The sequence below is a fragment of the Lepus europaeus genome, chromosome 7 (assembly GCF_033115175.1).
Source record: "Lepus europaeus isolate LE1 chromosome 7, mLepTim1.pri, whole genome shotgun sequence".
Taxonomy (NCBI): Eukaryota; Metazoa; Chordata; class Mammalia; order Lagomorpha; family Leporidae; genus Lepus; species Lepus europaeus.
The window spans coordinates 64,801,416-64,817,464 of NC_084833.1; the positions used below are offsets into that span (position 1 = coordinate 64,801,416).

General features: G+C 61.1%; 1 protein-coding gene across 2 annotated transcripts in view; it reads right to left on the minus strand.

Annotated features, from left to right (window-relative positions):
- Positions 1-16,049, minus strand: part of GDPD5 (glycerophosphodiester phosphodiesterase domain containing 5) — a 75,407-nt gene that overhangs the window by 8,658 nt on the left and 50,700 nt on the right. For both annotated transcript variants that reach the window (XM_062196725.1, XM_062196726.1), the window contains exons 4-9: positions 14,507-14,610; positions 12,371-12,464; positions 11,833-11,892; positions 4,226-4,324; positions 3,985-4,078; positions 3,559-3,704 (exon numbers count right to left, since the gene is read on the minus strand). In XM_062196725.1, the coding sequence (XP_062052709.1) occupies positions 3,559-3,704; positions 3,985-4,078; positions 4,226-4,324; positions 11,833-11,892; positions 12,371-12,464; positions 14,507-14,610 (597 nt within the window). The remainder of the gene's footprint in view (positions 1-3,558; positions 3,705-3,984; positions 4,079-4,225; positions 4,325-11,832; positions 11,893-12,370; positions 12,465-14,506; positions 14,611-16,049) is intronic.

Genomic DNA, 16,049 nt, shown 5'->3' on the forward strand with positions numbered 1-16,049 from the left:
AGCAGCTGTGTGATACGGGGCACCCTCAGCTCCTCTGAACTCGGATTCCTCTGTTGCATGGCGCCTTCCTCTCAGGTCACTTGGGGCAGGGGAGGCAGGGGCTGGAGCCGACACATACAAGCGCCTGATGGTTGTGCTGCTTTAGCAGTACTGTGACCACCACCTGTCGCTGTTTTGTTCCAGGCACTGAGCTAGACTTCGGGGTGTGGGGGCTGGGGGGCACCCTTTCACAGGCTCTCCAGCAGCCTTGGGCTGCATGCAGAGTTCCTGTGGTCATGCTGTGAGCCTGGTCAGGTGGAGGTCCTGGAACATGGGAAGAGGTGGCCCCTGTCCTCATCCACATATGACAATACTGGCTCCCTCTCTGACCCGTGGCATGTATTCAAAACCCCTCTCAACGTCACGTGATAATACAGAAAGTGCTTAATAAATGGTAGTGGCAACCCCGTGACATCAGGAGGCTCTGGCTCCAGCCTTGGCTCTGCTCTCACTAGCTGTGTGCCCCGTCGGAAGTCCTCCTCAGTTCCCCCATGTCCTATGGTTGGGAGCAGATCAGGGGTTCTAAGGTCCCCTTCCGGGTTCTGAGGACTTGGTCATACCCTTTGTGGCCACTGGAGGGCAGCACCAGACCGAAGCTTGGGCTGGGACCCAGGGTGCCAATGGAGAACGGAGGGAGGACCCTGCAGCTCCCACCCAGGACCAGATCATTCCCAGCTCTCCCTCTGGCCACGCTGTTCCCCAACTACTCCGTGCTCCCCTTCTCTCCGGGGAGCCGGTTCCAAGCTGACTGAGGAGGAGAAATGCCACTTCCCAGGGGTCTTCCCGGGGCCTCAGATTCTTTAGAAAAAAAGGGGCTGATGTGCTGAGTCTCATAAGGGAGGTAACAGGGGCTGAAGACCTGCATAGCAGGTAAAGCCGCCACCTGCAGTGCCGGCATCCCGTATGAGCGCCAGTTCAAGTCCCGGCTGCTCCACTTCCGATTCAGCTCTCTGCTATGGCCTGGGAAAGTAGTGGAAGATGGCCCAAGTCCTTGGGCCCCAGCCCCATGTGGGAGACCCAGAAGAAGCTCCTGGCTTCGGATCAGCACATCTCTGGTCATTGTGGCCATCTCGGGAGTGAACCAGCAGATGGAAAACCTCTCTCTCTGCTTCTCCTTCTCTGAATTTCAAATAAATACATCTTTAAAAAACTAAAAAAAAGATTGTGGCCTGGAGCCTGGCACAGAGCTGGTCTCTATAATGCGGGGTCCTCTCTCCTCCCCTCTGGGGATGGGCCCGCTGTGTCCCAGCCCAGTGAAGCCATCCACCCCTGACACGGACCCAGAGAAGCTTAGAAGGGACCATGAACATGTCAGGGAGGGGGAAGTCTTTTCTGGAAGCTTGCATACAGTGAAGGGCCCTCGGGGTTAGGTACCAGCCTTCTGGGGAAAGGTGTGGGAAATCCTACCCTCCTCAGCCAGACTCGGGGCTCCAGCAGTCCCCAAGAAGCGGACAGGGATAACGGGCTGAAGTCTGAGTGCCCACCCCAAGTTCCACCTGCTCCAGGCAAGTCCAGGTGGGGTTGTGTTGTCAGGAGGATGTGCCTGGGGTCATCACGTTCAGGACGTGGTGCTAAGAGTCCCAGCATTGGGCTTAGTGCCTCCCCCTATCCCGCCCCCACACATCCACACAGGGGCAGTACTTCCAGTGGGTGTGGCCTGGCCGGCTGCAGGCAGAGCCCCACAGGCGCGGACACCCACACCCACGGGGGCCCCTCCCCACAGCCACAAGCAGCCATTGGCTAGGCGGGAGGAAGTCCCAGGAGCAATGGCCCAGTTTCTTCACAGACAGACGGTGTGAGGGAAACAGGAGGGGGCTACCGCGGAGCCAGGGGCGCATGGGGGGACCTCGCTTGGATCTGACTTCAGACGCCCCAACTACAAAACCGTATCTAAGGCAACAAAGGACGGCTGGCTATGGGTTGGACCTGGGGAGCACGGGGCTGCTCTGTGTCGGTGGAAGAGCAATGTGGTGACCTTGTTAGAAAGGAACTCCTCGTGTGCTAGAGGCACCTCTGCAGGAGGGTGGCAGAGAAACTAGGGGGACGGACGGGCAAGAACGGCAAACATTCAAGATGTCCGGGTCGCTATGTGGCGTGCACGAAGGATACCCATTGTCCCTGCACCGCTCGCTCCCTTCCTAGCAAAGACGACGACGACGACGACGGTGCTGGAGCCACCGGGCTCCTTCCCCATCCCCGCTCCTGCCTCTGCCGACTGCCCTTGTCCCTTGGCCTCCAGAGCAGGTGACACGGGGAGGATGAGTCACAGAGCAGGCCCTGGAAGGTCAGCCTCACCCCTCCACCCCCGCCCATACCCACAGCACAGCCTCGGAGGCTGGGGACGACCAGCGACCCCCCGGAAACAGGCGGCAAGGAGCAAAACTGGACCACAGATCCAGAGCCCAGCTGGCTGCCCCTGGGAGGTGAGGGGGCTGGTGGGAGAGCAGCAGGGTACCCCCCTGGGAGTCTCATCTGGATAACAACACCCACCAACACCCACCGTGTGCAGTGGAGGAGGCCTCCAGGGTGCGGCACAACCCCGTTGTGCTCAAGTGACTTTCAGGACCGTGCCCCAGGGAGACAGTGCTCCCAGGAAGGCCCGCACGCCTCCTGGTGGTGACGGGGTGGTACTGCCCCTGTGGGTGAGGTATCCTGGTCCCAACTTCACTCTAGCTCCTGCATCTCGCCCCACAGGGAGAGGGAACCAGCCACAGAGAAGACACAAATGGCTCAGCTGGCTGCAGCTGACCAGGAGCCTCTCCTGCTCGGTCCGGGGCTCAGCGGTGGCTGCCCAGGGCCCTGACTTTGCTTCCTCTTTCTCCGACTCAGTCTAGCCCAACTGCCCACTTTAGCCGCCGGCCCTGGGCCGCCCCCGGCTCTCCTGCCCTCCCCAGCCCAGCAGGTTCTTTTGCTGCCTGGGCGCAGCCCCAGGCCCCACCCGCAGCACCTCTTTTCTGAGTCTTCCCAACCCTAAGCTTGGGAGTGTCGGGCCCAGGCCTAAAGCCTAAAGTTAAATCTTTTTTAGGGGCGGGAGGCTCAGACACCGCCTGTGATGCCGAAGTCCCACATCCGAGTGCCAGGGTTTGAGGCCCAGCTCCGAGTCCAGCTCCCTGCTAATGCGCCCCCTAGGAAGCTGCAGGTGATGGCTCAAGTACTTGGATCCCTGCCACCCATGTGGGAGACCCAGGTTGGGTTCCGGGCTCCTGGATTCAGCCTGGCCCAACCCTGACGCCGCGGGCATTTGGCGAGTGGACCAGTGCATAGAAGCATGCTCTCTCTTTCAAATAAATAAGAATTCTTAAAATTTTTAAAAAATCTTTGTAGAAGACACCCTCAGGGCTCTTCAGATTTGTTCCCATCTGAGCTTTCTGGGTCTTTCACCAACCTTCTCCCATGTGCAGCTGGGGACAGGGGCTATTGCTATGCCTCCTGTATCACCTCCACTTCCCACCAAGCCCCTCCCCCAGAGTGGCAGCTGCTCCCAGCTCACCAGGTCTGAGGACCCTCGGGGGTACTCACCATGGGGGCCCCGCGGTGGCCGATGAGGGCAGGCTTGGGGCCCAGGTCCTTTTTCTCCATGATGCAGGGGGAGGAGATGGCGAGAGGGGCCAGGTAGAGCACAAAGACCACGGCGAGGAAGGCGCAGAGGATGGTGGCCTGCGAGGCTGCGGACGTGGGGCCCTGAGCACCTGGGGGCCTAGGCAGCTGGGCGTGGGGCGCTCACAGACCCAACCCCACCTCTCACACACACAGGCAGGCAGGCTCCCAGGAGGAACCAGGCGGGGGGAGGCCAAGGGGGCTGCTACCCTCCGGGCAACCTGTGGCCCTCTCTGAGCCAACCCCCACCCAGCTCAGCCTGAGCCCCGCCCACCCGCCCCCATCCTCAGGCCACCCCGGCAAAGCCCGGGTGCAGGCAGCACTTGTGGTCACGGGGGCTGTACTCACAGGAGCGCTCCGCCCGGGCGAACAGTCCTGCCACAATCCAGGAGAGGGCGGTGGTGGCGGCCAGGGCCCCCACGTGCAGAAATGGCGCCGTGCCCTGTGAGCAGCACCCTCAGTGACCTGGAGGCCCGCCCTCCCCCACCGGGCAGCCACCCTGTCTCTGCCCACCCAGCACACTGGGGCCTCCCGGCCTGTGTCCCACGGTGCCACCCCTCTGAACCTTGATGGCAAGGCCCCCGCTCACCTGCAGGGAGATGAGCAGCACCTCCCACTCGTCTTTCCACAGCTGGGCCACGGCGGCCGCGGCCACCACCGTGCAGGCCAGAATGAGCACCAGCCCTATCTGGAAGGGGGAAGAGCCAGCAGACGGCGGGTGTGTGTGTGTGTGTGTGTGTGTGTGTGGTTAGAGCAGGTGTGAGGGGCCCCAGGGTGATGAGGGCGGGTGGGGGTGACGAGATGGGGAGAGCAGGAGGGGCAGAGAGGAACAGGAGGGTGGAGAGGAGGCGGGGAGGAGGGGAGACAGGACAGGCTGCCCGGGGGCCCCTCGCAGCCAGAGAGAGGGAGGGAAGGATAGAGGGAGAGGGACAGAGACAGAGACAGAGAGGGGTGGGTGCCCCAGGCCCCAGCCTCTGCACCAGCTGTGTACAGAGGCGCCTCAGGCGGTAGCAAGCAGAGTGAGAGCCGTGCCCAGGGGTGCCGTGCTCCCGGCTCGCCCCGCCCAGCCTCCCAGCACCGCCTGCGCTGGAGAGGCCAGGACCCGCTCTGATGGAGGAGGACTCGGGGACACCTTTGAGGGTCAGAAGTCTCTGGGGACAGATGGGATTTGAAACCCTCAGCCTAAGCGGAACGGAGCCCAGGTTTCTGGGGCCAGTGTCCTGAAGCAGAGGGCTAAGCCGCTGCTCATGACGCTGCTACGTCACGTCGGATGTGGGAATGCCAGTTCCTGTCCCCACTGCTCCGCTTCTGGTCCAGCTCCCTGCTAATGTGCCTGGGAAGGCACGAGTGCGTGGGCCCCTGCCACCCATGGTTCCTGGCTCTGACAAAGTCCTGGTGATGTGGCCATTTGGGGAGTGAACCAGTACATGGAAGAGTTTTTTTTCTATGCCTTTCAAATAGGTAATTAAAAAAAGAAAGAAAAAAGAAAAGCTCAGGTTTCTGGCTACTCAGCCGCTGGCAGCCGCACACTGCAGGCTCACCCTCCCTGATGCCCAGGCCACAGCTCTGTGCCAATGACAGTCTCTTCTGCCTTCCCCAGGAGGACATGGCCTCCTGGCCTCCCCCAGCCGTTCTCCCCGCCACCAGGGTCCCCACTCCTCTTCCTTTGGCTGCAAGGCCATCGCTAGGGGCAGTGGCACCAGGAGCGCTGCCATCAAGGGCGCCCCCGGCTGGAGATGGCAGGGACTGCGGCCTATCTGGCGCCTTCCCTGCCAGGCAAGGAGGTGGAACGCTTATCATTCCAGCTCATTAGCCTGGAAACAAATGTTCCCCCAAAGACAGCAGGCGGCTGAGATGGGCGAGGCCTGCCAGGGCTATGGCGGGGGGGGGGGGGGAGGGCCTGCGGAGCCCTGGCCAATGTGCAGCAGCCCATCTGTGGCTTGGAAGGGCAAATCTGGGCACAGGCCCCGTGTGCCCACTTCACACTGCGGTCAGGGATGGCAGGAGGCTCCCAGCAAGGCCGGAGAGCACCCTCCCCTGCCTCCCCAGCCGCCCGCCCCTGCTGCTGCCTCCAGCCCCTCCAGCCCGGCAGCCATTGGCATCTGAAGGGTCATTTCGGAGAGCGCCTTATCACGAATGCCGGTACAAATACTTGCAGTAAAGCGGGTTCCTCATATCCTAACGCACCTGAAAGCGCTCTCAGCGCTGGGCCTGGCTCCGCAGCAGTCTTAACTGTTTGCTGCCTGGGGACTTCCCCTACCTGGGGTCCTCACACCACAGGGACAGCACTGGTGACCACCAGGCCCCGTTCTGTAGCCACAACCCGGGAGGGGGAGTCCCACCCTAAAAGCCCGGGGACGCCAGCGTCTGCCCCGGGACAGCAGCTGGGTTTTCTGTCCTGCTGCGGCTGTGGTTTGTAGCTGCCACTGGAGGGGCACAGGTGCACGCCTTCCTTGAGTCTGGTCTGGAGCCAGCACCCAGGGCAGTCAGAACCCCGCCTGGGGGAGGGACAAGGAGCTGGCCTCTTGGGGGTTCCTGGCCTCTGGGGTGTGTAGTGCAAATGGCAGACAGGTGGCCCAGGCTGAAGGGCCACACTGGGGTCACGCTCCCAGCTGGGAGGCCCAGCTCTCCAGGGAGGGGCTTGGTGAAGATACAGGAGAGACTGCACAGGGGCGCTGGGCATCGCAGCTGGCTGTCACACAAAGGGATCCCTGTGGGGAGTACGTGGAATGCTGGGCGGGAAGTGCCCGCACGGACAGGAAGACACCCCCCCCCCCAGAACTGTGGCCCTGGGGACACACTGACCATGCGCACTGAGGTCACACTGACCATGCGCCCTGTGCACACAGTGAGGAGGGCGCCCTCCTCGAGCTGCGGCTGGGCAGATGGAGGCTGCTCCCGGGCAGAGCTGTGCGGCCCGGGACGGCTGTCAGCAGAGGGCCTGGTCTCACAGGGCACTGAAGTGAACACGGCGGCTTGGCATGAGCAGTGTGGTGGGGCCGGGGCTGGGAGAGCGGGATGCCCCAGCTCAGCTCCACCAGCAACGGCCCCCACTGCTCTGCAGGCCTGGGGCCGGGCGGGGCAGACTCTCTCCTCTGGCCAGGCGCTGGGCCTGGGCTCCGCTGGGAGAGGTGGGAGCTGTGACCATAGCGCTCCCTGAGGTGGCATCTCAGCTGTTCTGGGTGAGGGCGGGACAGGCTGGAGGGCATGATGGGGGACCCCCACAAGCCCTTCAGGCGTCTCCCTCACCTCCTAGGCCCCTGGACTTCTCCTGGGGACTTCTCTGGGAGAGACTTCTGGGAAACAGGAGCTTTGGGCAGACTGGGGAGGAGGAGGACGGTCTCCATGTGGACACCCACACCCACCCACAGCACCCAGCCTGCCCCACCAGCCAGTCCTGAGCACTCCGTCCTCCCCGCCTGACGGCTTGTGCACAACCAGAGACTCAACCTACGGGCAACAACCAGGAAGATGACAGAGCTGCAGTCTCCAGGGTTCTCGGGATGCCCGAATTCCACATCAGAGCCTGGGGTCGAGCCCTGGCTCTGCTCCCAATTCCAGCTTCCTGCTAACATGCACCTGGGGACAGCAGGTGCTGGCTCAGGTAGTTGGCATCCTGCCACCCACGTGGGAGACCCGGATTGAACTGCAGGCCCCTGGCTTTGGCCAGGTCCAGTTCCAGCTGTTACTAGCGATTGGGGAATGAACCAGTAGATGGGAGATGCGGGCCCCTTTCCCCGTTTCCCTCCCTCCCTCCCTCCCTCCTTCTCTCTCCCCTTCTGCTTGTCAAATAAAATAAAAATAAGGTGCTAGAAAGTTTGAGACCAGGGGCCAGCGCCGTGCGTAGAGGTTGAGCCTCTGTCTGCAGTGCCAGCATCCCGTATGGGCACTGGTTCAAGTCCTGGCTGCTCCACTTCCAATCCAGTGCCCTGATAATGCACCTGGGAAAAGCATCGGAAGATAGCCCAAGTGCTTGGGGCTTTGTACCCATGTGGGAGACCCAGCTGCAGTTCCAGGCTCCTGGCTTTCACCTGGCCCAGCCCTGGCCAATGCAGCCATTCAGTAAGTGAACCAGAGATGGGAAATTAATCAATCTCTCTCTGCTTTTAAAAATCAATCAATCGATCGATCAATCTTTAAAACAACAAACAAATGTAGTTTTTAAGGTACTAAGGTACTGGTATAAGATCAGGGTGATAAACGAAAGTAAAAAGTTCAGAAATAGATCTAAAGTCAAGTCCTCACATAGGGTAAAAGTGGCCTCTGGACGAGGAAGGAAGGACTGCCCAGTCGCTCTGGAAACCTTAGAACAAAGTGAGATCACACAGTAACTTAAAACCAGATTTAGATGTTTATAAAAGTGAACACTGCACCAGCAAGTCACCGCACAGAGATGTGTTTTCCATCTTCAAGTAGGGAAGACCTTCCTGACCATGAGGTCAGGAGCCATGAAAACAGATTAGATTCAAATACGCTGGAATTTCAAAAAAAAAAAAATCGCTATGGCAACACACGATCGGCAAAGTGAAATGATGAAATGACAAACCAGGAAGAAGCGCCTGCACCCTGAGCCGGGCCCATTTCCCAACCCCACGAAGAGCTTCTGAAGAGGCACAAGTAGAACGCCAATCCCACGGCCAAAGAGGAGGAGGTCTGAAGGGGCGGCGGGTAGAGAAGGAAACACAACTGGAAATCCGAATTGGGGCATTACCCGTGCAGTGGGTAATGGCAGTTCTTCATCTGGGCAGTGCACATTACAACCAGAGAGGTGGGGCTGGCACTGTGGCGCAGCCGGTGCAGCCGCTGTCTACGACACCGGCTGCTCCACTTCCAATCCAGCTCCCTGCTATGGCCTGGGAAAGCAGAAGATGGCCCAAGTCTTTGGGCCCCTGCACACACGTGGGAGACCCAGAAGAAGCTCCTGGCTCCTGGCTTCCAATCGGTGCAGCTCCAGCCATTGTAGCCAACTGGGGAGTGAACCAGCAAATGGAAGACCTCTCTCTCTCTCTCTCTCTCTGCCTCTCTGTGAAACTCTTTCAAAATAAATAAATATATCTTTTTAAAATTTTTTACAAAAACCAACCAAGCAACCAGAAGAGGAGCCCTGTTTCCCATCAGATGGGCACATGTCAGGAAGTAGGCAGGCTGCTGAGGAGCGTGAGCCCAGCAGGAGCAGCGACGGCTCTGTGGGGCACAGCTGTGAGGCTGGGACAGTGGGTGCAGGCACTGGCCGTGCTGAAAGCGGAATGAGCTGTGTCTCTACTCTGACAACACCTTTGCAAAGACAGCGAGGAGACTTGCAACAGGTGTTTTTTTTTTTTTTTTTTTTTTTTTTAAGATTCATTTATCTATTTGAAAGGCAGAGTTAGAGAAGGAGAGAGAGAGAGAGGTCCTCCATCTACTGGTTCACTCCCCAGATGGCTGCAATGGCTGGGACTGAGCCAGGCTGAAGCCAGGAGCTTATCATCCAGGTCTCCCATGTGGGTGCAGGGGCCCAAGCATTTGGGTCATCTTCTGCTGCTTTCCCAGATGCACGAGCAGGGAGTTGGATCAGAATTGGGGCAGCTGGGACTTGAACCTGTGCCCATATGGGATGCAGGCGCTGCAGGTGGCAGCTTTACCTGCTTCGCCACAGGGCCGACCCTTCTGTCTTTTGAACAAGGTATTACATAGTCAACAATGAACTGCAACACATGAGAAAGGACAAGGATTAATGGAATCTTAGGGACAAATGAGGACGCTGAAGAGAGGACAGAGAGAGAGGGTGGCATCCTCCCCCCACCGCCGTGGGTCAGCTCTGCCCGGGGGTCCTTCCTCACACTGACATCTCCCCTGAGGGGGCCGAGGGGAGAGGAAGCAGCACTGGCCTGTGGTGGAATGAGAAGGCCATGCCAAGATGGCCACTGGCAAGCTAGCATCAGTTACTCAGGAATGGCTTTGAAACCCACCTGGCAACGGAGCCTGCCTGGCAACAGGCTGTGATTGGATGGCTTCAGATACCGCCTGGCAACAGGCTGTGATTGGTTAGGGCATAAACTGCCCCTTGACCGGATTGGCTGCCTTGGCTATCTAAGCTGCTGTACCATCTGAAATAAATGAGTCTGTGGGCTGCTCGCTTCTGGCCCTCTTTCACCCGACTCCCGGGGTCTGTGTGATGACTCCGTACCTCTTGCCCCCACCATGCTCCTCCTCTCAGAACGAATCCACAGCAACACTGGCCCCGGGATCTGACTGCTGCATTGACCTGCCCCTTCTGGCTGACTCCCAGACTCTGTGTGCTCCATGAGGACCAAGTGGCGGGACCTGTCCTGCTGGGAGCTAGGCCTGGCCCGGGAGTGGCCGCATCGTGTGCCCACCCCTCCCACCGAGGTGCCAGTGGGTACAGTTCTTTCAAGGGTCAACTGTGCAGTCAGGGGAAGGAAATGCCTCACGGAGGGGACCGTGGAAGCCCAGAGGCGACTCAGGAGCGAGTGTCGAGCAGCAGGGGTGTGGGAAGGGGCACAGCACTGCTGGCTGCTCCTCGTCCCCCCAAGACTCAATGCCTCCTGAGCACGAACCGTGGGATTCACCCAGCTCTGAGGCCCCTGTGTGCCACAGCCCCTGACCCCAGCTCACCACGCCCCCCTTCCCCTTCCTGTACCACTGCCCCCTCTGGTCAGGAAGTGTGCCCCTCCCTTCCGACTCACTGTGGCCCCGGGTCATGGGTTCTTGGCTGTTCATGGACATTTTGGCCCTTCGTGAATGGAGTGCTCACTGTGAGTCAGGCTCAGGAGCAGCAGAGCCAGCCAGCGCCCCCTCCATGGCCCTGGTGCTGCTGGGGGCAGCGGGCTCTGTCCTGGGCAGCTTTGTATCCCCTCGTGTCCCCTAGGACCTCCAGAGGAGCATGCACCAGAGGCCCACCAGAAGCCCACCTGCAGCCCTGCGTGTGCCGTGAGTGGCGCGCCCACAGGCTGGGGTCCAAGGCAACTGTGGCCTGCAAGGTGCACCCAGACGGGGGTGGGCTGGGGACGTGGTTTAGGGAATCAGATGGAAATGCACCACACAGGTGCTCAGAACCCCGCGAGAGAAGCCTGCACCCCTAGGGGAGTGGGACTAAGGAAGCCGTCCGAGAGAGAGGGAGAGGGAGAGGGAGGCCAGGGGCTGAATGCGGAGAGGCTGGGAGGGCCCGAGAGGTGTCACACAGACAGGCCGAGCGTGGCTGTCCCTCACAGGAGCGGCTCATCCAGGGAGCAATGGCAGCAGTGGAAGAGAATTTAGGTGGGAATGACATGGTAGCATTGGCGCCTTGTTCATTTAAAGGCTTATTTACTTATGTGAAAGGCACAGTGACAGAGAAAGAGGGAGAGAGGGGAAGAGATCTTCCATTTACTGGGTCACTGCCCAAATGGCCACAACAGTCAGGGCTGGGCCAGGAACGCCACCCGGCTCTGCCATGAAGTTGGTAGGGACTCGAGTATGTGGGCCACCACGTGCTCCTCCCACGGTGTGAATAGCAGGGAGCTGGGTTGGAAGTGGAACAGCCCGGAGCTGAATCAGTGCTCTGATAGGGGAGGAGGGCATCCCAAGTGGCCACTTCACCTGCTGTGCCACAGCGCTGGCCCCAGCATCAGGGTTTTAAAGAGTTCACTGGAGCCAGCCCGGTGTGGTGGGTTAAGCCTCTGCTTCTGTTGCCGGCATCTGTATCAGGGCGCGTTCAAGTCCCAACTGCTCCACTTCCGATCCAGCTTACAGAAAACGTGCTTGGGAAGGCAGCGGATGTCGGTGGCCTCTGCACCCATCTGGGAGGCTGGCATGGAGTTCCTGGTTTCAGCCTGCCTCACACTTGGCGGTTTGGGGAGTGAACCAGTGGATGGAATCCCTGTGTCTGTCTGTCTGTCTATCTCTCGCGCGCTCTGGATCAGGGGCAGCAGAGGGTGGGGCTGTGTGCAGTGAGCTGTGCTGGGAATCATGTGGCCACAGGGCTCCCAACCTGGACTTCCCACTTCCACACTGGGAGGCCTTGGGCAAGGAACTTAACTTCTTCCTACATCACTTCTCCCACCTGCAAAATGGGATGATCACAGCACCTACGCGAGTTACGCAGGCCTGGCACACAGCCAGGGGAGGGCTGCAGTTGTCCGGGCCCTGCCTCTGCCCCCACGGCCCCCCGCCCCTGACCTCGTGTCCCTCACCCAGCTCCGTGCAGGCAGCCCTTACCTTGTGCAACCAGTGTAGGTTCATCTGCTGCCCCACAGCGATGTGACATAGTGCCAGGACCTGAGGGGGGCCCAGAGGGTGACAGTCAGGCCCCCTCCAGGGCCCCCCCATGCTCTTCTCCCCACTGCTGCCCTGTACCCGGCACAGAGTAGAGCCAGCCTCCTCCTCCATGCAGGCTGCCCAACTTAGCTCCTCAAATGCTCAGCGAGCTCCAGGCCCCAGGATTCTGAAACAGACTTGAGCCCGGCCCTCGGGGGCCCCAGCCAGCATGGGGACCGGCCTGAGCATTGATGAGTAGAACACTGTGGGGAGGGAGCCAAAGCCGAGGCTCCCAGGAAAGACAGTCCGCAGTGGCCCTGACGGCCAGGATGGCTCCTGCTGGGTCTCAGGAAGTGGTGGGCAACTGGCCAAAGCAAAAGGACCTCCCGACCCAGGTTTCCGAGTGCAGAAGCCCAAACAGCTCTCTTCAGACCAGCCCAGGCCAAGTCCCCTCCTGCCCCAGGAGCGAGCCAGCCCTCCCTGAGACCGCCCCACGTACCAGGAGGCCTGCGACGTACGTGAAGGCGGCAGCTGTGGTTACGAGGATGGGCACGGACCAGTCGCTCCAGTAGCCCATGCGGTTGTAGAGGTACCTGCGGGGAGAGGGGGCAGGGCTCAGACCTCCCCGGGCCGCTGCCTGGCCCAGGAACCAGGATGGCCTCAGCCAGGCCCTTCCCCAGGCATCAGTCATGCCTGTTCATGGCGACACCCAGGGACCAAGGAGCATAAACAAGAAAATTGCCTGGAACTCTGCTGCCCAGAGGATAGGTGACCAGGGCTGTAGGGAGTTTGCTTCCTGCGAGCTTCTCCCTCATCAGCAAAGCAGGGAACCCACTACTGGCCTGCTATACCCCAGGCATACACCCCCCGGCCCCTGCCGAGCACCTGGCTCTCCCACGTCCTCTATCAAGGAGTCGCCCCTGGAGGCCGAGTCCCCCAGAAACTGGGTGGCAGCAGAAGGGCTGCAGCCCCAGCCTCCCCAGCGGGCGGGCACCCCTCCTCTGTGGATCCTTCCAGTGAAGCCACCATGCCCTGAGCAGAGGGCAAGGCTCTGTGGACGACATAGTGCAGTGGGTCAGGCTCGGGTCCCTGTCCCAGATGTGTCTGCCTCTTGCTGTGTGACCTTAGGAAGACTACACGACTCTGTGTAGTCTCTGTGCCCGGTCTCCCCCAGGCCGTCCTCAGTCTGTGTGTCTGGCACTAACTGGTCCTGTGGCCGGCACTCAGTTCCCCCTTGTTCATGATGAGGGCCGACCCCATGAGTTTCCAGTCCAGCAGAACTGTCAGGGGTCTGCCACGGAGCGCCAGCAGGGAGCGCCCCACTCACTCTCAACGGCGCCCGTGCCTCGGACGCCTGCGAAGATGAATAATTGACGTGCGGCATTTGATAAAGGCCAGAGGCCAGCCCTGGGACTCGGCCGGGGCGCCGGCTCATCTTTCCAGGGCGGGGCAGGGGGGCACATGTCCTTTGTCATGCTCCTTGACCACAGGGCTCAGCCAGACACCCCCTGGCTCCAGGCACGGAGTCGCTGGGTCACCACCGAATCCCAGAACTGCGGCCACCAAGCCCAGAGGCCCAGGAGTCCCAGGTTCCCATGTCACAGCTGCCTCCGGCTGCAGAGGCAGTCTCCCAGGCAGCAGCCCTCATGCTGGGGGGCGCTCCGAGCCCCCTCGTGTCCACGATCTCATTTTGTCCTCAGGGAGACCAGACAAGGTCAGGGCTCCCGCATCTTACAGAGGAAGAAAGACAGCTGCAGGGGCCTTCTGCTGGCCATACCGACGTGCTTCCGATCCAAAGCCCTGGGTGCAGGGTGAGGAGGGGGCTTCCCAGCCCCAGCTCTGCTTGCAGCTGGCCGTGTGACCTCAGGCCTCAGTTTCCGTACCTGTCATGGGGGCTTCCCTCCTCCTACTGCTCCATAGAAGGCAGGCGGCAGCAGAGGGAAGAAGCAGGTGTCTCTTCTGTGCCTCGGGACCTGCCTCAGGCAGTCCTGCCCTAGGCCCTGAGCAGCCCGCAGGGGACCCTGCCCCACAGATGCCACACCTGCCAGCCCTGCCCAGGGCCCAGCTGAGGGAGCTGGGAGGCCTGGGTCTGGAGCTGCCTCCTCTGCTGACGCCTGGGTCTCTGGGATTCGGGGTGCTTGTGGACAGAAGGGGTGAGCCCCAGGCTGAGGCCGCCGCATCTCACGTGCTCCCCTCCAGGACTCGGCTCCGGGAAGGAGCGCCCTGCCTCTCCCACACTGCCCTCATCTCCTGTCAGTGTCACCTGTCAGTGTCGCCATGCACACACCAAGGGGCCACCTGGGGCACCAAAGGAAGCACCGAGGGGGTCCCTTCCCAGCCAGCCTTTAAGGCCCAGGCTCCACGTTGCCTCTTCCAGGAAGCCCTCCCTGAGCCCTCAGTGGGGACCCAGTCAGGGCACAGATCTCTATTCTGTTCTTCGTTTCCCTGCCAGCCTGTGATGCCCCTCCCTGCCTGCACACGCAGTCTCACGCCAGCCTCCGAAGTCCTGGAGGGTAGGATGGAGGCAGAGGGCCACGTGGCGAGCAGGTAGCGGAGTCCCGGGGAGACAGGCTCCAACCCGAGCCCCCAGGCCCCGGCCCCAGCCCTCCAGACACAGGGCCCCTCCTGCACTCACCAGTTGAACTCGTCATAGTCGTTACGGACTTCCCACCAGAAGTAGAGCCAGGTGAGCGTGAGGCCGAAGGTGAAGGTGAGGAGCAGGAACCACAGGCGCTCCCACTGGAGGGGGAGGGAGAGAATGAGGAGAGGGTCAGGTGGGCCCCGGCCACCCCCTCCAGCCGCCTCCCACCGCAGGTCCCCTCCTGTCTTCCTTGGCCAAACCTGCTGGGTGGGATTCCTGCCCTTCTGGCACTGGTGGGAAACCGAAGCTAGCTCACGTGGGGGGGGGGGAGTGGTCTGGCCAGCATTAGAGACCCCAAAGTCACACAGAATACGGAGCCGGGAGCTGGGCGCACTCTGCTGGAGCCCGAGGCCCCCCAGGCTCCTGGCGGCCCCTGAGGCAGAGTCCACTTCCACCCTAAGCTCTGCCTTGGCTCCGTAGCCCTCACTTGTTCCACCCTCCCGCCTGCCCGCACAGCAGGTGCCATTCTCCCCACCCCCACCGCTGAGGACCACATGGCAAGTTAGCAGAGGATTCAGGAGCAGCTGCCCAGTCCTGGGACTGGAAGAAGCGCCAGGTTCTGCTCCCACCAGGGGATACCTGAGCTCAGGGCCAGGCCAGGTCACCCCCTCCGTGTCCAGCTAGGGTGGGAGGGACGCTGTCCCCACTGCTGCTGCTCCCTGAGCGCTTCCGCCTGAGCCCTCCTGCGTGAGTCCCCTTATCTCAGAAGCACAGCGCCACGTCCTGCATCCTGGGAAAGTGCTGAGGTCGTCAGAACAGAACAACAGCCTTGGGGGGAGGCCCGTGTGTGTGGAGAATCAGGACCACTCTGTCCTGAGTGCCTGCCTGAAGGTCGGCCCCACCTCTGCCACAGAGCAGAGCTCCCCACTGTCCCGCTGGGCTAGGGGCTAACCCGTCCCAGTTCAACCTCCTCATGGCTCCTCACTGCTTAGCCAAGCAGCAAGGTCCCCCGGCTGTGGCCCCCTGTTCTCTCCAGCTCCATTCTCCCTCCCCCAGCTCCATCCATCTGCAAGGGCCACCGCCAACATTCCTGTTCATCTTTGTCAAACGTCACCTCCCCAGGGAAGCCTTTCTGGATTTCACCTGCCACCCTCGTGCCCTCCTCTGAGCCATGCAGTAGCCGTGTCCCCATCGTTACTCACACTCTGTGCACTGCGGCCTAATCACGTGACTGTGCCCCCCCAAACCAGAGTGAATTCCTAAGGGAGGACACTGGGCTGGCCTCCCGTCCACAGTGTGCAATGCTGGCTAGCAGGGGTGAGCGGGAAGAGGAGGAAGCCTCCCACCGCCCAGACCACCTCCATCCCACAGCACAGGGCTTAGAGGGGTGTCTGGAGCCAGATGGCCGGGAACTCCACACCCCAGCCTACCACACACAAGCTGTGCTGCCCCGGCGGGGTCCAGGCCTGGAACTGAACGTGGGAGTGGCTCTGACGGGGCCTGGGTTGTGATGCGGGGTAAGGCTGCCGCTTGGGACGCCCGCATCTGATATTGGGGTGATTGGGATCGAGTCCTGCTTCCTCTTCCCATCCACCCC